Source organism: Leuresthes tenuis, unplaced genomic scaffold, assembly GCF_036924035.1.
Source record: "Leuresthes tenuis unplaced genomic scaffold, fLeuTen1.0.hap1 SCAF_20, whole genome shotgun sequence".
NCBI lineage: Eukaryota > Metazoa > Chordata > Actinopteri > Atheriniformes > Atherinopsidae > Leuresthes > Leuresthes tenuis.
Genome location: NW_027325374.1, coordinates 3,276,615 through 3,298,938, shown reverse-complemented (window position 1 = coordinate 3,298,938; position 22,324 = coordinate 3,276,615). Strand labels below are relative to the sequence as shown.

Here is a 22,324-nt window from a genome sequence, read left to right as displayed (position 1 = left end):
ATATTAATTAATAGTAACAGACACATTACTGACTGTTAATCTTTGGTCCTGCTCACAGATCTTTGTACTTTTCCTGTGGGAAAATGCTTCAATTACAGCTGTCAAACAACCATTTTGTATTTCAGCATGTGGGAGCGACCAGTCGGATCAAATCATCATCAACAGGCAGTTAATTAGACATGAAACTTTCCGTTTTTATCCCAGCTTGCCTGATAACAGACAGAATTAACAACTTTTCGGCCCAGCTTCGGTCCAACTCTCACCAGTTTCCTTGGGGGAGGACGCATGTTTTCCTCCAGCACGTCATTAAGAACCAACGCATCTTCCTGAATTTAGTGTCATTTTAAGTGGACACAGATGTGTAGCCATGCCAACATACCTGTTTCGCCACAGATTTACGAATGGACCCGTAGATAAGTGCAAACAGCTGAGTGTTCGCTCGTTTGTCCAAATTCTTTTCGACTTAAAAACATGTCACTGTGCTGCGGAAGTCAGTGGCAATAACAGGAAACAGCTAATACTTTCCCAGATCAGGGGCTGTGCAGGGACTCGGCTCCAGAGAAAGAAATGTCTGAATAAATGCCATCAAATTATGTTTATGTTTATGCATTTAGCAGATGCTTTTATCCAAAGCGACTTACAGGTAGGCAGATAGGGTGAGGGGCCTTGCCTAAGGACCCCTACTGGAGGTAGTACCAATCATGCAGGGGATTTGAACCCAGGTCACCCACATGAAAGGCGGCAATCATAACACGACACTATGATGCACTATCCAGTCTATTCATCCATTATTAATGGGTATTTCTATCTGAAATGGACAAAGATAGCTTAGCTTAGTTCCTGATACAAGATCATGTTCCTCAGGTGCACTCTCTCTGTTTTTAACCAACAACAGTGAAGAAGTTCTGTCAGGATGTGGAGGACGACAGCATCTGTCTTCATGTTGTTCTGTTGGATAGTCGTAGCTTTGCTAGCATAACAGGCTTTACAAAGCAGAGCTGCAGAATGCCAACAGAGAAGCAAAAAGACCACAAAGTAACAGGATAAGTCTTGTAAACTGCTGAAAATGAGCCGAAGGGATAGAGGGACGGTTGTAGAAAGATGCCACAAAAACAGCCCGGACCACCAGCTGTCAGATTTAGATCCACTAAATGATGCAAAGGAACACAAACAAGGAGAGATAAACACAAAAACCACAAAAGGAAACAAAACGCTGGACTTTCAGAAGGGTTAAAGGGTCTTTTACATGCTTCAGCTCTGTTTTTTCCACACATAGCCAGTGTTGGTGGATAAATATCGATCAGCACGACTGTAAACAAAAGACCAGGATGTCTGAATTGTTTCTGAATGCTGCCGCTCACCTGTGGGTTAGGCTGAGAGCCGCGGCCATGACATGAGATGAGAGGCTGGGAAATCTACGTTTCTACGAATCTTTTATTTAAGACACTTAAATATGAAACATCTACTCTGTTCTGGTGCCTCGAACATCCAAAAGTTACCCAGGAGGCAGGTGGATTAGTTCCTGAGGATGAATGAAGGCACAGATGGGCTCACAAACTGAACGCAAGGTGATAAGTGTTGTGTATAAATACTCGGGCCTGTTATAACCCAGCATCACTGGTTGCTTTTGTTGATATTTTAGGTGCTGGTTTGGGAAGCGAGCCGGTGTGTACACTGACTACATCTACCAAGGTCCCATGATCCTGGTGTTAGTGGTAAGAGCCTTTTTATGTCCTCCAGTAGCAGCACGAAGTGCAGAAACTGTCCCACATAACCTGCTGGTACAATTAGTCTTCATTACGTCTCTGAAGGGGTTTAGCAGCTGGAACGTGCGCCACATTCCTCATGTTCACCGTGATAAATGTGAAGGTTGAACACTTTCTCCATCAGGCTGAACTTTTAAAACGCTGCGATTTGGCAGCGTCTGTGTTTTCCTTTTTAAACTCCGGGGGTTTTGGGAAAAAAAAGACAGAAATCCAACTGTATGTTCCCTCTTGTTGAAAATATCTATTAGTTTGGGGCATTTCCACACCCTGAGGGGGAGGTTTCATGACTTCATCGGGTATTTAACTGTTGTAAATCAGCGTGTTATCGCTTTTACTGAAAAGTCCTCTCATGTGCATCCAGCTTAGCTTTAAATTACAGCTAAAAGGAGTGATAATACACCTTAAATTGGACATAAACTGCCACAAAGGTCTTTGCAGAATTCAGTTTATTGCTGTGTTATTTTGACTCTCCCTCGCCCACTTCGGAGGAGCTCATGTGAAAGATTTTACAGATCGGTCAGGGACTCGGCTCGGCTCCTCGTACAAGCTTTAGTCATCTCTTGTCTGTCCTACACCAACTCCCTTCAGACCGAGCTGCCAAAACACCGTCCTCAGCCCAGCAGTGTGACAAAAAAATGCATTTTCTCCAATACTGCATGTCTTGAATAAAAGTTGTGGTACATTTTTCAGCCACACTGTTCCTCTGTGTCACCCCATCATTAAAGAAAACTCACATCTTATATAGAAAGCATCTGCAGAGTAATTTTATTCTTAAATGTGAAGATTTGATGCCTTTATTTCTCATACCTTAAGTATGTATTCGTACCAGAAATATGTTTGCCCATTAGTTACAGACAACAAGTCCACAAGGACATGCAAATACAGTTAAAAAGGCGACTTGTCAACTTCAAAGCTGCATTAATAGATTTTTTGGCACCAATGTGGGAAGCATTGAACCTGTTTACACATCAAAAAGGCACAGCATCGTCATCCTTCATGTGGAGCCATGTAGGGGTCCTGGTAGGCCTGTTTACATGCTAAATATTCTGCTTTTGGTCATTTATTTGAACTGTAGAATATTTCAGCAGAATTTAACCAACTGAAAAGTGAATTTGGTGAGTTTTCGGACATCATTGGACCATAAAAAGCGAACAAACAAGCTCAGGAATACTGAGCTCACTTCATATTTCATTAAATGTCTGTTAGCGAGTTCGATGGCTGAACTTTCGTTGAACTATTGGCCACTTTTCTTATCGGATCGGGCTGAATTTTGGTCTAGTTTTCTGGACATAAACACAGTCTGCGTGTTTAGCACAGAGCTGAAGTTGACCACAAATTTAATTCAATTGTCTGATAGTTTGAGGGTCTGCTGACGGATCTTTTTAAGTATTCGATCCACTTCCTCTTGGAGAAAATCAGCACAGTTTTTATAGCTTTTGAGGTCATAAAACTTCATTTTCTGACCAAAGTTTTTCAGCTTAGCACAGCAGTTTGGGTCTAGGAGTAACTTGTACTTATGTGCAACTATTTGAATATTAATTAATAGTAACTGAGTGAATTTGGTGCCCAGATAACAATTTATTTGGAGTTTCCAGACATCATTGGAGCATAAAAAGCGAACAAACAAGCTCAGGAATACTGAGCTCACTTCATATTTCATTAAATGTCTGTTAGCGAGTTCGATGGCTGAACTTTCGTTGAACTATTGACCACTTTTCTTATCGGATCGGGCTGAATTTTGGTATTTTGGTATGAATAAATAATCGGTGATGTGAGAAATTCGATCGATAACGATGCTGTGATTATGGGAAAAGACGGCAGGTTTGTCCAGTGTAAACAGCCATTATTTGCAGCCCAAACCTCGTAACCGTTAAGCACCGGTCACAGGTGAACGCTTCAGCTGTAAAAATGTCCTCGTTGGTATTTTTAGAGCATGTTTAAAGTGTGACATTACAGTAGTACTTTCACTTCAGGATCTGAATACTTCCTCTGCTATTCTTAGCCTCCATCCAGTGACAACTACCCCAGTCTGAACTCCCGTCAGCGCCACAGTTTGGCCGCCTCCCTGCTCAGTTTCAGTCAGTCTTGTCCCTGCTGGCGATCCACTGGTGGAGTGACCTTCCCAAAACAGCCCAGTTCGCGTATTTTCATCTCAAGATGTAGTCCGTCCCCCTGAAGCAATCATCTGCCTCATTCAATATCCCTCCGCTGCTTTCCCTGGAAATTCTCCCATCTCGCTCACAATAGTCTGTTCTGGTGGGCTTTTGTGTCTTTGCCGAGCCCCGGATCCCGCGGGATCATTGCCGGGTCACCAGAACTTTTGTCCTGTTTGTGAACTTTTAAAAATCAAAGTGATTATCCTGCTGTGACGAATGAATCCAGGATGTCGCTGAAGTTTAGCACAAGCAGCATGTGTGGCAGCCTTACATCTGTTCAGGCCAAGGTCAAGTCATCTGGCACTGGAAAGTATTCCCGTCTATTTTTGCCCCCGGTTACGTAATTCTCACCTATTGCCTGAGCTACTGATTTTGTCATTCATCACGTAGAAGAACGATTAACTCAAGTAGGACCTCAGATACACAGCGTAGCTCCAGTTTTTATCTTTATTACAGGGTACTGCTGGCATATTTCCCCACTGTCAGTACATCCTCCCGTTCAGCCTTAAATAGCTCGGCACCTTACTGTCATAGAGCCCCACTGTCAGGCTGAACTGTTAACGCTGGATGACATGCACCTCAACGCCATCAACGCACACACTGTAGTTATTTTGAGGCAACAGCATCCTGCTGCCATGAGGAGTGCTGGAAGAAATGAGATTCTTCGCTCTACTGCAGCACAGAAAGATACTGCAGGTATTATCAGCTAAAAGGATTCCGCAGGATTGGCCACGCTGAGGTCTTTTACATATGATTATCATCCAGAATTAGCCTCTGTGAAGCTTTACGTTGCTTAAAATCAACTTTAGTTTGTACTTGGAGAGCAAATGCATTAATAGAGAGACGAATTTATGTATAAATCAATAAATCTATAATGATTTAATGAGGAAATGCATTGGAAGATAACAATAGAATAAAGAAATATCTAAATTTAAGGAATCAGTGCAGAGAAAATGTTAAAATTAATCATAAATAAATGAATAAACACTTGGAAATTAAATCAGAAATATCAGTTTATTTCAAATTGTTTATATTAAAGCAACACCAGAGATTTTGGCATTTGTTTTTGCTCTTTGGCGCCCCCTACAGTCGTGGGATGTAACGCCATCAGAACAAATCTCAGTGTGAGCCCTGCACATCCACAGCCATACACATTCAATTCAATTCAGTTTATCTATGAAGCGCCAAATCACAACAAACGTCATCTCAATACACTTCAATAATACAGTCCAATTCAAGCCAATTCATTGTAATCATAATGCAATCAAGTCAAATGAATTAAATTCAAAGTTAGTTCAATTCATGCATTCAGAGCCAATTCGAAAACAATTTCTGAGCTAAAGAAACCAACAGATTGCACCGAAACTTCTCTCTGATCCATTCCCCCATGTGGAGAGAAAAAACTCCCTTATATCAGAACCAGAACCAGGAAGGGTCCATCTGCCTGGACCAGCTGGGGACTGAGAGGACAGGAAAGAGGGGACAACAATCACCGTAACACCAGGCCAGAGATACCTGCTGAGAGGGAGAAACAGAAGTTAATGACAACTATTATGTCATGTTTACATGGAAAGTAAAGAGAGCAGAGGGAGGAGAGGTGCATCATGGGAGCAGCAGTATAGGCCTATGTATGGAGGGTTTCCTGGGCAGCCGTTCTGTTGTCATGCAGACCGAGATAATACGGGTCATACAGCTCACATGCATCAGAGGTAAGCCCTCGAACAAAGAAACCAGGTCCTATTTATACCCTGAGGTACGTGCAAAACAACACGTCTGTCTTTAGGTGATATCTTCCTCACATGATTTCTATGAGGAAAGTCCAGAGATCTTAACATGTCAGGTCTGGTTTCTCCCAAAAGATACCACCAACCTATAGCAGCAGAACTATGGGATGTTTCAGGCTCACCTGAGCCATCCCTAACTATAAGCTTTATCAGAAAGGAAAGTTTCAGCCTGATCTTAAAGGTAGAGAGGGTGTCTGCTTCCTGAAGCCAAACTGGCAGCTGGTTCCACAGAGAGGGGCCTGATAACTGAAGGCTCTGCCTCCCATTCTGCTTTTAGGGGCCTGATAACTGAAGGCTCTGCCTCCCATTCTGCTTTTAGGGGCCTGATAACTGAAGGCTCTGCCTCCCATTCTGCTTTTAGGGGCCTGATAACTGAAGGCTCTGCCTCCCATTCTGCTTTTAGGGGCCTGATAACTGAAGGCTCTGCCTCCCATTCTGCTTTTAGGGGCCTGATAACTGAAGGCTCTGCCTCCCATTCTGCTTTTAGGGGCCTGATAACTGAAAGCTCTGCCTCCCATTCTGCTTTTAGGGGCCTGATAACTGAAGGCTCTGCCTCCCATTCTGCTTTTAGGGGCCTGATAACTGAAGGCTCTGCCTCCCATTCTGCTTTTAGGGGCCTGATAACTGAAGGCTCTGCCTCCCATTCTGCTTTTAGGGGCCTGATAACTGAAGGCTCTGCCTCCCATTCTGCTTTTAGGGGCCTGATAACTGAAGGCTCTGCCTCCCATTCTGCTTTTAGGGGCCTGATAACTGAAGGCTCTGCCTCCCATTCTGCTTTTAGGGGCCTGATAACTGAAGGCTCTGCCTCCCATTCTGCTTTTAGGGGCCTGATAACTGAAGGCTCTGCCTCCCATTCTGCTTTTAGGGGCCTGATAACTGAAGGCTCTGCCTCCCATTCTGCTTTTAGAAACTCTGGGAACCACAAGGAAACCTGCAGCCTGAGAGCAAAGTGCTCTGTTGGGGAAATATCCAACTATGAGATCTTTAAGATATGATGGAGCTCGGTCATTAAGAGCTTTATATGTGAGGAGAAGAACCTTAAATTCTATCCTGAATTTAACAGGAAGCCAATGAAGAGAAGCTTTTTCAGTGATGATGCACACATAAATGAGGAGAATGCACAATTTTATCTATCCTAACCATTACAGCCGAGTACCTAAACCTAACCTCCCATTCTGCTTTTAGAAACTCTGGGAACCACAAGGAAACCTGAAGGGGCCACAAAGACGCCATCAAAAGCCAACAAAAATTTCAAATGTTTTTGTTAGACTGGTTTAAACTCTCAGAAATTGTAGTAAAGTAAAAAGTACAACTTGTACTCTCTGTGTCATAAGATAAGGGATAAAATTCATCATCAGGTGACACGTGGGGGGCTTTTTGCTCCGGCACATTGAAATTTATACTGTTTCAGGAGGTCATGATCGTTCCACCTCTGGTGATAAAAAGTCATTTAGAGCATTTATTTGGATGCAGGACAAGTGCTTTAGTTAGTTCAGTTCTTAGAAAGGAAATCAGCAATGCATCTTTCATCTAAAACACACATTATGGGTCAGTGTGGGTCCTGGATGCACCACTTTGCCACCTTCCTTAAGTCAGAATCTGTCCAGTCTGCCCTGCTCTGTATGAGGAGTGACTCAGACGATCAAGGTGAGCATCTTTCCCCCCCAGTCTGTCAGTCGGTGGCCTCTTTGGCGATATTACCTGGCCTGACCGCTGTTTGTCCTGTGAAACTCCCTCCCGCAGTCAAATAACCCTCCATTGTCTGGGTTGTGCAACTGAAACAACTCCAACTGAAAGTATGCAATGACATCAGATCTGTGGAGCTCCTTCCAAACCTTATCCTTACGTGCCCCCCTGGCTGACCCCTGAATACCGACTTTACTTCCTTCGCCATTAGAAACACTGAGGCTTTGGAATCAGAGGCCAAATGTGGGTTCTCTTAAACTAGCCTTTTCTCTTTAAAATACCCCCCCAAACATGTAATTGGGTTTCAAATCTGGTCTTTGACCCGGCCATCCAAGCTCCATTACATCCATATCTTCTTTTAGAGCCTCTTGATTTGTTTATGTGCTGAGGAACTTTATCTTGTGGAGAGGTCCAGTTCAACTTCATCTTTCATACAGACGCCTCACATCTGTTTTCAAGCTCTCTTTGATAAGATGTAGAATTTATAGTCCGTGAGACAGCGAACATGGTGCTTTGTCCTGATAAGATGTGTAGGAGAGAGTGGGCTAAGATTAGCCATTTCTCACAGATGTGGTCCTCAGTATAAGAGAAAAGAAGGCAGAAGTTAAATGAAGATATATAAGCAAATTTCAGGATGTTTACGGTCATTATCAATGATCAAATTTAATCTATGTTGAAGTGATCTAAAAGGGCTCAAAATGCTCCTGTTTAGCTGAACATTTTGACTCCAGTGTGAGATTTTAAAGCTAAATTACGTCTAATTTACCTCTTTGAAAACTAATTTAATGAATAAATAAACAAATAATCGTATTTATTGTCATAAAGCCAACTAAAACACATGAAACTAACCAATACCTTTAATTATTTGCATTTTAAAAACAATTCGTTTTACACTAAAGTTGCAACCTTTCCACAAATGGACAAAAGAAAGTTTAAATAAAACCAAAGAAAAACTGCTTATATGATCAGTTTTTAAGGAAAAATGGAGTCAGCAAGAAGGGAGGAAGATTTTGTGGTTTCTTCATGGCTTCAACGGACGTCACACGAGACGAGAGAAATAAATCGCTATCAGTTAGCTGCCAGTAGCAAACTCACCACGATCGTAACTTTCATACAAAGTTTGTCATGTTCTCAGACGTTATCTTGCATAGTTACGTGGTCAAACATCTTAAGTCTTAAGTAAGATCTTATGTCTAAAACCAAAACATAGCAAAGAATCATCACCAGTAAAAAATTGTATTTGTTTTTACGGTGAAATACGAATTATCGCTCGTTCTGGCAGTTCCTTCAAACTCAAAACTGGTTCAGTTTACCCCATCGCTGGTATTTTTTTGGCGGCTGGAATAGCTAGCTTAGCTAATTATTTAGCGCAAATATTTAGCTAAAATAATCGCATGATTTTATACGCTGATAAATTTCCAACATGTAACATAAATATCTTTGATAAACCGGCACGGATGTAACAGTCGGACGTGTCGATATTTTACTTTAATGAGAAAAAAGCAGTTTTTAAAGTTGCTTATCCCGTCTTCTTCTTCTTCTTCTTCTACAGACTTGTAGAGGGTGGGGTCACCTTAAGCCTCCGAGACCCGAGACAGCTTTGAAAAAAACTTTAAAAGACTAACTTTGAACAATCTCTCACATCTAAAGAGTTTTAGGTCACATACTAAGGATTGTGCAAAGAATCGAGGTCTTAAAGAGTCACGATTTGCAGGGACCACAACTAGATTTTTCTGACATTATTTCCCATCATGCACCTGGTCGAAATTCTGAACAATATTGAAGTCGACCGATACGCAGCTTTGAGCCACAGCTGCTTTTTTAAGTGCAGATGAAACATCGTGGAGTCATTCGTGCTTCGTAGCTCCTCTGTTTGTATAACTTTTTTGCCTCATCGCCACGGTTACTCTCATCCACAACTTCCACAGCGCACCTATTGGTTGAAAACGCAAAACGACTCGATTTGCATCAAAAAAGACTAAAGACTTACGATAGCATTGGACATGTTTGATTGTGTCATGATGGCCTTAAACAGCCTGGATCGAGTTTTCAATGAGTCACAACTCTCAGAAAACTGCCTCCAACTTGGAAATTTCTTGAGAAATGACCCACTCTTCTCCTGCTGTTGACATGTGTCCAAACAGCTCCACCTTTGGTGGATCTGTGTGGAGTGTGTTACCCATTATTTAACGTTCTTTTGTGAACAGCACAGGCTTTTTCCTGGGATACCTGCCATGCAGATCAATATGCGATCTCTTTCAAATTCGTGTGATTTGTGGACTCAGCACTTTGACACCAACAGCTGCACTTTTCCACACATCCTGGGAGGAAATTTTCCAGTATTTGGAGGCGTCTTTTATTCGATTATTTATCTGTATTCCTTTGGGTGGACAATCGTTGACAAATTTGGTCATTTCTTTACATTAGAAGGATTAATTTAGTATAATTTGGATGCCCTTGAGAGGTCTTTAAAGCTCCTTTTCAAGTCATTACTTGTTCAGATAAGTGGAAAATAGTTTTGCAACACATCAGGTGTAGAACAGGAGAAATATAGATTAAAAACAACTCTTTCTCTCTGTTGGATTTTTCCAACAGATCAATTTCATCTTCCTCTTCAACATTGTGAGAATCCTGATGACCAAACTGCGAGCCTCTACAACATCGGAGACAATCCAATACAGGTGAGTTCACTTTAACCTGCAATGAATACGCTCCGGGGGGCTCCCACACGAACAGGCCTTGAATTATTCATGTTTTCCTCTCCGTCTCCTGGAGGGCCCTTTAACATGCAGCGATACACCGAGCTGAGCCTCTTGTTTGATCTATGATCTCCCTGTCTGCAGGAAAGCTGTGAAGGCTACTCTGGTGCTTCTTCCACTCCTGGGAATCACCTATATGCTGTTTTTTGTCAACCCGGGAGAAGATGAGATCTCCCAAATTGTCTTTATATATTTCAATTCGTTTTTGGAGTCCTTTCAGGTATGATTTATTTGGCGAACAGAGTATAATTGCATCTATGTGTGGGTGGATGTCTCTTTTGTGAGCTTCTTTATGTGAAGACTCGGTAATTGTACTGAACGGACAACAAAAAGCTGTGTTTCTCTCTGTGGAGATGATTGAATGTGTGCGATAAGCTGCTGTTTAAGCGATTAAAACAGGATCAGAGCAGTGATGTTTTGGATGCCTTCCTCTCTGATGATGTTTTGTCCTCACTTTATCTCCCCTCTCCTCTCCCGCAGGGCTTCTTTGTGTCAGTATTTTACTGCTTCCTAAACAGTGAGGTAAGCAGATTCACACTGGCTTATCGATTTAACAATTTAACTCTCTCTCCCCCACCGATTCAGATGTTTATTCATATTTCCCCTCTTCAGGCGCCTCCACTCCTCCTTTTGGAGGCTGTTGATGTTGTTATTGCAGCTTGAGGCTCATATATTTGGGGCATAATTAAGACTTGTCATGTTCTGACATAAGACACTTTCTACGCTGCATGACGGCGTCCATCCTAATTTGGTTCAATAGAGAAATGAGGCCTGAAACCCATCTCAGAATAGCTCCAAAGTTGGAGGGAATGCTACTTTCCGTTTGATGTTATAAATATTATTGCCAACAGTTTTATTACTGTATGCAGTGTAGTGGACAGATCAAGCTTTAGTCTGCAGGAGTGGATCTATTAAATCAAGATTAGACCATTTTAAAAGTCCAACAGCTCCCTGATGAAAGTCCATCTGCTGACTGCGAGAGAAGGTCGAAAGTTGAAGTTGTACAAATTACACAGAAGCATAAGATCTGTCATCCAGAGTGTTGCCAGCAAGATGAGGTCGTGAATGGGTGGTAAAGGCCTTGAGTAAGAGTCCAGAGCCAAGTTATCTTTCCTCTTTTCCACACATCTACACCGGCTGTGTGTACATGCACAGGAACACTGAACTGTACATGAGTTGGAGGCAGAATATTCCAGACTCACGTCTGCATTACATCCCCTATAACTGTGTGAATAACAGCAAAAAGTTGGGACAGCGGCAACAAAAGGCTGGAAAAGGAAGTGGAGGAACATGTTGCAGCTAATTAGGTTAATTTCAAGTGTTCAGTAGCATGATTGCATGAAAAGAGCACCTTAAAGAGGCAGAGTCTCTCAGAAGTCAAGATGGGCAGAGATTCAGCAATCTGCAAAAAACTGTCAACAAACTGTGGATCAATTCTTTATGTTTTTGCATTTAGCAGAAGCTTTTATCCAAAGCGACTTACAGGTAGGCAGATAGGGTAAGGGGGTCTTGCCTAAGGACCCCTACTGGAGGTATTACCTTTCATGCAGGGGATTTGAACCCAGGATCTCCCACATGGAAGGTGCCAATCATACCTACACTATCCAGCCCAGCAGACCATGTAAAATCCCAAAGATGTTGAATATTTCGTTGTCTATAGGACATAATATCCAAAGATTCGGAGAATCAGCAGACATCTCTGCTTCAGGCTTTAAAAAGAGACCTGATTCTGTCCTGGAAATCTGTCATAAGTGGTGGAGAATGCATAGTTACGAGGAAGGAGGCGAGGACTGGTGAACAAATGAGTTTATTGGAAAAAAGTGAACGTAATGTGCTGCCAAGGCCGGAGATAAACACTGCAAATGGAACTAAAACAAGACAAACATGAAGGAACGAAATACACTGGAGAGCTAAAACAACCTACATGCAATAATAACCTGGAGGCTGTATACTGAGGGCGCTGATGACAAATGAGAATCAGGTGTGAAAAGCTTAAACCGGAGACCTGGTGTGGAACAAGAGCGGAAGAACACATTTAACCGAATGCTCGAGGGAATACAAAGCTAACCTGACGTGGACACTAATAACCCAATATACAGAAACACAGACCATGACAGAATCCCTGCCTGGGCTCAGGAACACGTCCAGAAATCGCTGTCTGTGAACACAGCTCAGCGTAACATCCATAAATGCAGGTTAAAGCTGCATCATGAACATGAGCCAGAGACTCTGCCGTCTTCTCTGGACCAAAGCGCGTTTAAGATGGACCGAAGCAAAGTGGAAAACAGCTTGTTATCAGCTCTCAGTTCAAAGCCTGCATCTCTGATGGTATGGGAGGGGCATTAGTGCCTATGGAGCTGATAACCTGCACATCTGGAAAGGCTCCATCAATGCTGAAAGGTATAAACAGGTTTTAGAGCAGCATCTGCTCCCATCCAGACGGCGTTGTGGTGAAGGTGGACCCAGCTGCAGGAGCAAAGCAGCTACAGAAGCTGAGAGGATCCAGAGCAGAGGGTCCAAAGGACTGCTGATTAAACTGATGCCACGGAGACAGAAAGGGCAAACATCTGGCAGAGAGCGAATCAATCCAGGCAGAATATAAACTGATAGGGACTGATAGGAAACAGGTGATCAGGGCCCAGGCACAGCAACAGCAAAGGGAAACTTAGGAATTAGCAAAGGTTTAAAGGAAGCTTTACAGGAAAATAAAGAAATAAACCTGACAAAGCCAGGTCTGTTTAAAAAAGAATGATTAAAAGCAAAGGAAAACTTGGGAATTAGCAAAGATTTAAAGGAAAAGAAAGAAATAAACCTTACAAAACCAGGTCTGTTTAAAAAAGAATGATTAAAAGCAAAGGAAAACTTGGGAATAAGGTTTAAAGGAAGCTTTACAGGAAAAGAAAGAAATAAACCTTACAAAACCAGGTCTGTTTAAAACAGAATGATTAAAAGCAAAGGAAAACTTGGGAATTAGCAAAGGTTTAAAGGAAACTTTACAGGAAAATAAAGAAATAAACCTAACAAAACCAGGTCTGTTTCAAAAAGAATGATTAAAAGCAAAGGAAAACTTAGGAATAAGGTTTAAAGGAAGCTTTACAGGAAAAGAAAGAAATAAACCTTACAAAACCAGGTCTGTTTAAAACAGAATGATTAAAAGCAAAGGAAAACTTGGGAATTAGCAAAGATTAAAAGGAAAAGAAAGAAATAAACCTTACAAAACCAGGTCTGTTTAAAAAAGAATGATTAAAAGCAAAGGAAAACTTGGGAATTAGCAAAGATTTAAAGGAAAAGAAAGAAATAAACCTGACAAAACCAGGTCTGTTTAAAACAGAATGATTAAAAGCAAAGGAAAACTTGGGAATTAGCAAAGATTTAAAGGAAGCTTTACAGGAAAAGAAAGAAATAAACCTTACAAAGCCAGGTCTGTTTAAAACAGAATGATTAAAACAGCTATGAAATGATAAAGTGAACGTGGAACAGGCGTGTTTTTATCATGCATCGCCTCGTTTTTTAGAGATTAAACACAAAAAAACTGTGAAAAGGTCTCTGATAAGCGAGAGGCTTGAACTTCTGTGGGATATCTTCTGTTCATGTTGGGCCTCGTCACTCATAGCAAGAAGATGACACAGATCATAGATTTTCTGGCTCTTTGATGGATTTGAATTGCTAAACCGACCTGAGCCACAAACTAGCCACGAAGGTAAACCTCAGCCAGAAAACCTCCGGCTAAATTTAGCTTCAGAGCTGAGCATCCCATCGCAGAGGCATCATCATAAGCTACTCCTCGAGCTGCATGTGGATGTAATATCAGCCGCCCTTCAGCTCCTGACCCGCCCTGCGATAGCCTGCCGGATGATGAGCGAATATCCCATCAGGAAGCGAGATGTACCTGGAACGAAGGGCTTAACCAGCATGTGTAGACTGCAGAGGTTATTGATTCAGTGCTTTGTTACAGGCGGAAGGTAACAGGAAGAGCAGGAGGACGAATGAAACAGATGAACAAGGGATACCTGCGGTCACATTCAGCAGAAAAGGAAAACGTTTAGCAGGAAAACAGGTTGAGGTTAATGATTTACTTTGGACCTGAAGCCAAATTCGATTCAGGTTAGTTCGCTGATGGACTGAACGTGTTTTCAGTTGATTTTCCAGGTATTTTCCACCCAAAGTGAGCGAAGGAAATTGTGATTACTCATTAAATATCTAAGAACTTTGACTTCCTTTGTCTACTGTGGAATAACGTTGTGCATTATTTAAACAATCACTTAATATTTAACTAATATCTCATTAGCTAATGGAGCTCACTTAGCGTATTATTGATCCACTTACATACCAATTACCAGTCAAATAGGTTATGTAAGTAGATGTTTGTCTTTCAGAGTCTTTATTTTCATTGTTAGAACATAAAGAGACTGATCATCAGAGGAAGAGAAAGTAGCCTAATCATCACTAATTAATGTGGCAATTACCAATTAGACAATTAGATGTTACTGCTCCAAAAAGTCCATGTTGCACTTCACTCCCAAAGCATCCAGTGGACCCTTCTGGCTCTTCAAAAAGAGAATAATCTCACCGTCTAGATAGTATTTCAGTCTTATGAAAGTCTAACTCTGGACTCATCTCAGACCCATTTCACCAGAAAAGCTTTCCATGCCAACATCGAGTGGTTGAATAACCTCTTCGAATGGTCTCAGATCGTAACAAACACAGTCTTTGACCCCTGTTTTATTGTTTTATACATCTTATAATGACTTATTTGCATGTACATGGTGAAAAAAAGAGGATAATCTCACCGTCTAGATCAGGGGTCGGGAACCTTTTTGACTAAGAGCCATGAAAGCAAAAAATTTGGAAATTTATTTCAATGAGAGCCATATAATATATTTTAGTAGCTCTTGGCACGCTTTCTTTCTGCTGTCTCCTGCCGGGTATTTTGATGCAAAGGTAGCATGGCGCGTGTCAAAGTGCCGTTTCATCGATGTAATTTTGTCTTTGCAAATTAGACACACCGCAGAATTTGCTCTCTCCACAAAGGCGAATTCTTCAGTCCATTCGGGGGCCTGAAATGTACGATACTCGTCATCTTTTTTTCTTCCTGGAAGGGTTAGCTTTGAGCTAATGACCGAGCAGACTGATTCAAAAGGGGGCGTTTACCTGTTTTACGCTGCCAACGTAGTCCAGTATCATCCAATTAAAATAATGGATAATTGCTCCTGCAGCCCTGAACAGGACATGAAAAATCGATGGATGGATTAAAACAAGTGAGAATATTTAGTTTTATCTGAGCCAGATGCAGTCATCAAAAGAGCCACACCTGGCTGGCGAGCCATAGGTTCCCGACCCCTGGTCTAGATAGTATTTCAGTCTTATGAAAGTCTAACTCTGCACTCATCTCAGACCCATTTCACCAGAAAAGCTTTCCATGCCAACATTGAGTGGTTGAATAACCTCTTCTAATGGTCTCAGATCGTAACGAACACAGTCTTTGACCCCTGTTTTATTGTTTTATACATCTTATAATAACTTATTTGCATGTACATGGTGAAAAAAGAGGATAATCTCACCGTCTAGATCAGGGGTTGGGAACCTTTTTGACTAAGAGAGCCATGGAAGCAAAAAATTTGGAATTTATTTCAATGAGAGCCATATAATATATTTTAGTAGCTCTCGGCTCGCTTTCTTTCTGCTGTCTCCTGCCGGGTATTTTGATGCAAAGGTAGCATGGCGCGTGTCGAAGTGCCGCTTTATATTCGACCGTTTCATCGATGTAATTTTGTCTTTGCAAATTAGACACACCGCAGAATTTGCTCTCTCCACAAAGGCGAATTCTTCAGTCCATTCGGGGGCCTGAAATGTACGATACTCGTCATCTTTTTTTCTTCGTGGAAGGGTTAGCTTTGAGCTAATGACCGAGCAGACTGATTCAAAAGGGGCCGTTTACCTGTTTTACGCTGCCAACGTAGTCCAGTATCATCCAATTAAAATAATGCTCCTGCAGCCCTGAACAGGACATGAAAAATCGATGGATGGATTAAAACAAGTGAGAATATTTTGTTTTATCTGAGCCAGATGCAGTCATCAAAAGAGCCACACCTGGCTGGCGAGCCATAGGTTCCCGACCCCTGGTCTAGATAGTATTTCAGTCTTATGAAAGTCTAACTCTGGACTCATCTCAGACCCATTTCACCAGAAAAGCTTTCCATGCCAACATCGAGTGGTTGAATAACCTCTTCTAATGGTCTCAGATCGTAACAAACACAGTCTTTGACCCCTGTTTTATTGTTTTATACATCTTATAATGACTTACTTCATGTACACCGTGCCTTGTTCTGCTTATTTGCTCTTGCTTTATAGCCCACAGTGTTATTCAACGTTTGGGCTTGTTGTTGTTGGCAGGTTCGCTCAGCTGTGAGGAAACGGTTCCACCGATGGCAGGAGCAGCACTCCATCCGAGCCCGGATGACCCAGGCCATGTCTATCCCCACTTCTCCTTCACGGGTCAGCTTTCACAGCATCAAGCAGTCCACATCGCTATGAAATAGGAGACCAGCTTTGTCCTACAGACTCTCTTTGGGAGAAACCTCCAGCTGTCATTGTCATCACTTTCTGCCACCTCGCTGGAGTACACCGACACACTTTCTGAGCTGGGACGAAGCGGCAGAGCAGGAGGAAGGCTGCATCAGCCTCCCAAACCTCAGGAGAGACGCCGCTCAGGCAGTCTGGAGAAAATAGATGAGGACGGCGAAAGGACATTGCAGACTTTGTGATATGAGAGGTTAGTGGATCAAAAGATGCACGTGACCAAGCTGACCTGGAGTTTCAGTGTGAATGTACAGCACTCCATTTAGACTGACTGCAATAGAAATATTCCTTTTGCCATCATCGTTAGTGGGGACTTGGAGCTGGTGGTGCTGGACCGCACCTTAACCGGAGTCCGTCCCCGTGGGTTTGAGCTCGTGCCACAGGAGCAGTGACGAAGCTGTTAAATTTGAGGTTTTTCTTTGGTTTTCGGTGACACAAACAACTGTCTGGTTATAGTGTTTGTTAATTTGATGTCGTGCTATTGTCCTCTGTTCTCGGCTTGGTGCGATTGTGCTACTTTCATCGACTTTCCAGGAAGGTTAAACACATTCCATAATTCTACCTGAAGAGTTTTGTTCCAGTTAAACACATCCAGGTGGATGTGTATTTAAAAAATGAGCAGCGTTTAATATGATCGGGCACATTGATGTCTTTCTGAAACCAAAAACATTGAAATGTATTATTCTTTGGATGTACACATCAAACAATTCAGTAAATATATGTTAATAAGCGAGTTTTAGGTAATTTCAGGATAGGCAGCTTAACTCCCACTGCTCCTGAGAAAAAAGAATGAGCTGAAATGGATAAAAAAATCAACATAAATGCAGTCCCTTTGACTTTATAGATGCAAATTATTAAACATTATAAGCTGTTGCCTCTTATCCTGGGTGTATGGGTCCATTTATGTTTGCACAGATTTCATAACAAAGACGACGAAGCACCAAAATAAAGATAAATACCAAAAAAGTGTAGCTGAAAAGCTCAAACAGCAGCTACACTGGGCAGTCTTTATTATTATGAAAGCAAGAGCAAAGCTAAAGGACCAACAACAACACCAACACAACCAAGAGCAGCGCACAGCTCAAATTGTTCCCCATATCGCTGATACTGCCCCCAAGTGGCAGCAAAGCGCCACAACACAGTTGGTTCATAGCTTGATACTAATCACTTCCTGGCTCTAAGTTTACTACCAAGTTTCTACAGGTTTATGACTGTGTGTTTGGGATATTTTGGGCTCTGGGCTGTCAAATCCAACTCGATTATGTGACCTGAATTAAGACTGATTCTTATTCCCACTCGGGAATGGTTTGCTTCTTTTGGGCACGCCTCATTTGGGCCGTTATTGGGTCAGTTTTACAGCCTGAGTTAGGTTTCCTAAACCTGACCACAAGCAGAAGATAATTAATGAATAGGTGGACATGGCAACAATGCTTAGCATCTAACAATCATCTTAAACCCGCATGAACTGATTTTTTAACCTGTAAACACATGCTATTGTAATATAATATCATCATATAATATAATATAAATATATGATGGGCATTTTAAAATTGAGCATTCATGAAGTCAAATTTAATGTTTGAATATATAAACCTTCATCTGGGCCGAAAATAACCTAAAAAACTTGTTTTTATGAGGCTTTCCTAAAGGTATTTTAAAGTTTGTCATTTGCTGGAAAACAACAGAAAACATTGATGACTCATCCTGCTCTCAGGGGCGTAGACTAACTTTTCGTCCAATCAGATTGAGTGTCTGATCAGGCCATTTGAGCTGACCAATCAGAGCACACTTGGCTTCTCGAGAGGTCATTTAAATCCTTCTAAGCAGAAATAACCAAATTCCCAGCTCACATAATGACATATTGTTAATTACTCTGCTTTTCTTTCTTGATAATTAACTGACAAAGTTCTTAATTATTTATTCAAGAAGGTATTCTGTAGAGCAGCTGCAGCCCTGGATGAATGTGACATTTTCTTTCTTCGTGATTCTTAACCCGAAGGAGTTTATTTTCTTTTTTTTTCTTCTGCATCTACTCTCTAGCTGTGTTTGTCTGTTGTTTACCAAGCAGGGAGTATATGTTTGAGGTTGTAGAGCTTTTTAATTTTGATTTAAAAACCAAAACAATGAGCTAAAAGTTGCTAAAACAATCTCAGTCGAGCTCAGGTGAACAGCAGAATCACTCTGAGTGGCCTTTGTTGCGGTCTTTTGACCCAGACTTTGAATGAAAACGTTGATTTTGTTGAGTTTTAAGTCAAGTTCAACCTCGATCTAAGATCTTGGTGTAACAGATCTTGTGTTTTGACTGGAACAAAACTCCTCAGCTGAGCAAAGAGACTTAATATCGTCGCCACTACACCAGCAGGCCACATGAGAGGGATTCATGACATCAGGATTTAATTCTCATTCATACCATGTGGCTTTCTGTGACGTTTGGGTGACTTCAGTTTGTTTACTGACTATCTGTAAATATATAAATAGCAAAAGAGGGGTGTTAAAATCTTGAGGAGTCATTGCAAATGTAAACCAAAAACACAAACCACACACTGTAAATCATATGGGCACATTATCCATGTGATAAGCAACTCACAGTCCACATTCCTACTATACCAGTATGCCTAGCACCTGTGCATTCTTATAAACTGCAGTTTATGTCAAATTGTATATGAACTCCTCTTTTTGTCGCCCTATTTTGTTTGATATTATTCCCCTTTAAGTGATGCGTGGGCTCTGGTTGTGATGATATCTCAAATTATTTATAATAACAGACCACCACATGCCATTGTGATGTTTGTTATTCCAATTTAATAATCTATTGTAGCTTAGCAACCGCTTTCAGCTTCGTGGAGCATGTTGGGGTTAGACATTTTAAAGCTGACTCAAAGAAACATGTAGTAATGCACTTTTGTAATGTAAAGGAAGTAACCCAGTGAGAAAAGTTAATGTTATTTTTTAAAAAGCAGAAGTTTATTAGCAGCCCGATCTCATAGCAGAACGTGGAATAAGTACGTTGGTCCACAGCACTGGTGTGAAGTTAATGGTCGATGTTCTCAACCTCGTGAATTTGGGCACTCTGGGGTCATGAAACTCTTTTTATAACCTGTGGCGTGAAGCACAACGAGTACATCGATAAAACGGAGGAGCTGCAGGGAAGAGTGTGCGATCAGGGATCTGTACGACCCAACAAAACCCAAAAGGTACCACCATTGTAAATATTACACAACATCAAATGTGTACTTATATTTATGTATGACTTTTGTACTTCCTGTTCGACTTCTGGCGCTTCTCCTGCAGCGTAATGGAGTCATTTTCTTAGCAGTGACACCTACCGTTTAGGATGGAGGCTTTGGTGCTGTGTTGACTTTACAACTCGCTCAACCAAAAGCCGTGTTGGATTGACTTTTATACACTAGCTTGAGGTGGTTTTTACCTGTTTTAAAGAGGACTTGAGTGGAAACAACTTTGTGAGTTGCATCTGACCCGATAAAGATTAAACGTGGCGTCACTTGGCCGCTGTGACAAACAATAAATTCGTATGAAGATTTATGACCAGATATACCCACAAATTAAAATAGTTCCTGAAGAATAACTCTCTCTATTTCTTCTTTTGGATGTCCACCGCAGGTGTTGTTTATCCTTTGTTTTCAGTTAGGACAACTACTTCTTCTACTGAATCACACGCAAACATAGCCGATACCACAAACCCTTTTCTGTTTCACAGCTTTTCAAAAGATCGCTTCAGATTTGCTTCGCTAGCGCACGATCAGTCCTTAAAACCTAAAGTTTTACAATAAAATCTAACAATTCATCAGGTTGAACTGACTTACACAAATGCAGTTTAAGTTTGGTGTCTTCATTCGTGCATTTAAGTAACAAAGTCCACTTTCCTCATTTTGCTAGTGTTCATTTGACCACAAACGCTTAAAGGAGGAAGAAGAGGCAAGATATCGCGAGTTTGACACGTTTTAACTTTGCTCTTACCGATAAATGGTTAGAATTAAAATGATTTTCTGGAGGTTAGCTCCAGATGTTACAAAAGACGTGATTACGGCTTCCACTGAACAGAAACCAAGAGCAAAGTCACCATTTCCAACCATCAGTGTTGACACTGCAGGCGTATGAATTGTTCGCCACTTTGGGTACTTTTTTGTATGATTTTAAGCTTTTTGGGGTGTCATTTTACGCTCTTAGAGTAATACGCCAAATGGTAACGGATAGGGTGAGCGTACAAGGCAAAAATGGGTACCAATTAACACGCAACATGACTTCAGAGGCAATAACTCCCAGCGTTTTTTGGTGAGACTGGGCTGAGCAGGAAGAGAAACATCCACCAGCTTCTTCATTAACCTGTGGTGCACATGGTGATAGAACAGAATCACAGTGTCATTCACATTATTATTTATTGTTATTTATTTTCAATATTGTTATTTTCTTACTTGAAAAGATGTCAAAAGATGATAATAAAATATGTGTTGCATTAGACTGAATGAAAAATTTAACAAAAGGCTGAGATGTTTATTTCTAGAACTCAAGAGAAGTCTGTAAAAAACACATTTTGAGCGTCCATTACAGGCTTTAGAGACTCTGCTCAGGTTCACAACCATTTGTCTTCACGGTCCCTCGAGAGAAAACCGGACAAGAAATACATTTTGAGGATCGTGTGATCCTCTCAAGGTTTGTGTGCGCGACTCTAAGTGAACAGACCAACATCGGCTTTTTAAATAAGATCTTTCTGCTCAAGTGAACATTCACCATTTTCTCCCATGACTGGGAACAAGAGAAGACTTTTTCCTACTTTTACTCTGCACAGAGAACTTGAGGGTGGGGGAGGCGGATATAAGCTGCAGAAATCGACCGTGACAGCATACACGACTGTTTTCTAAGGGATTCAAGGCTTGTGGCGATGCCATAAAGCTTAATTAGATGTGAACTTTAATGTTAACATAAAAAAAAACTAGAAAACAGGGTTGGTCACTGCTGGGGGAGAAGCCTCAGGGGAACTATTACTGTTTTCTTGCACATTAATTTTTACAATCAAGGATTCCAGCTTTGGAAGGGTTACTCATCTTCACAGCTGCTGATCAGACTTCAGTCAGGATGATTCAGCTCTTGTTCTCATTAGCTGCTTTGATGATTACGTAATGCCTGTTTGTGCCGGTTACTGTCACTGTAGGAAAAAGGCAGCGTCAGAAAATCAATGTTTTAAAAAGCTAGCAGAAGAAATTAAGTGAAATAATCACATTTACACCTAAATATACTAAATATACTTAAAGTTTGGACTGGTGGGTGGTTTATTTTCACATATTTAAAGCCATTAAATAACTGATTTAATGAAGAAAATGAAAAGCGTTAAAGACAACAAAATATGTTTAAGTTATTATTATTATTGTGGGATGGTTCCAGTGAATCTTTAAGTCCCAATAAAGCAAATTCAGATTAAAAAATGAATGGAAACGTGATATTTGTTCGACAAAAGTTGCTTAAAATAACTCAAAAGTTGCTGAGAATTAAGTGGTAATGAACTGTGGAGTTTTTACTACTGCTCTGAAATCAGAGCCCAAGTGGAATTGATATTTAAGGCGAGGAAAAGACCTCGT

General features: G+C 41.2%; 1 protein-coding gene across 1 annotated transcript in view; it reads left to right on the top strand.

Annotated features, from left to right (window-relative positions):
• LOC140278175 (corticotropin-releasing factor receptor 1-like) overlaps positions 1-22,324 on the top strand; it is a 91,826-nt gene extending 69,502 nt beyond the window's left edge. Inside the window, exons 10-14 of the mRNA XM_072373114.1 lie at positions 1,643-1,715; positions 9,988-10,073; positions 10,236-10,371; positions 10,632-10,673; positions 16,545-22,324. Of these exons, the coding sequence (XP_072229215.1) occupies positions 1,643-1,715; positions 9,988-10,073; positions 10,236-10,371; positions 10,632-10,673; positions 16,545-16,685 (478 nt within the window). The 3' untranslated portion in view covers positions 16,686-22,324. The remainder of the gene's footprint in view (positions 1-1,642; positions 1,716-9,987; positions 10,074-10,235; positions 10,372-10,631; positions 10,674-16,544) is intronic.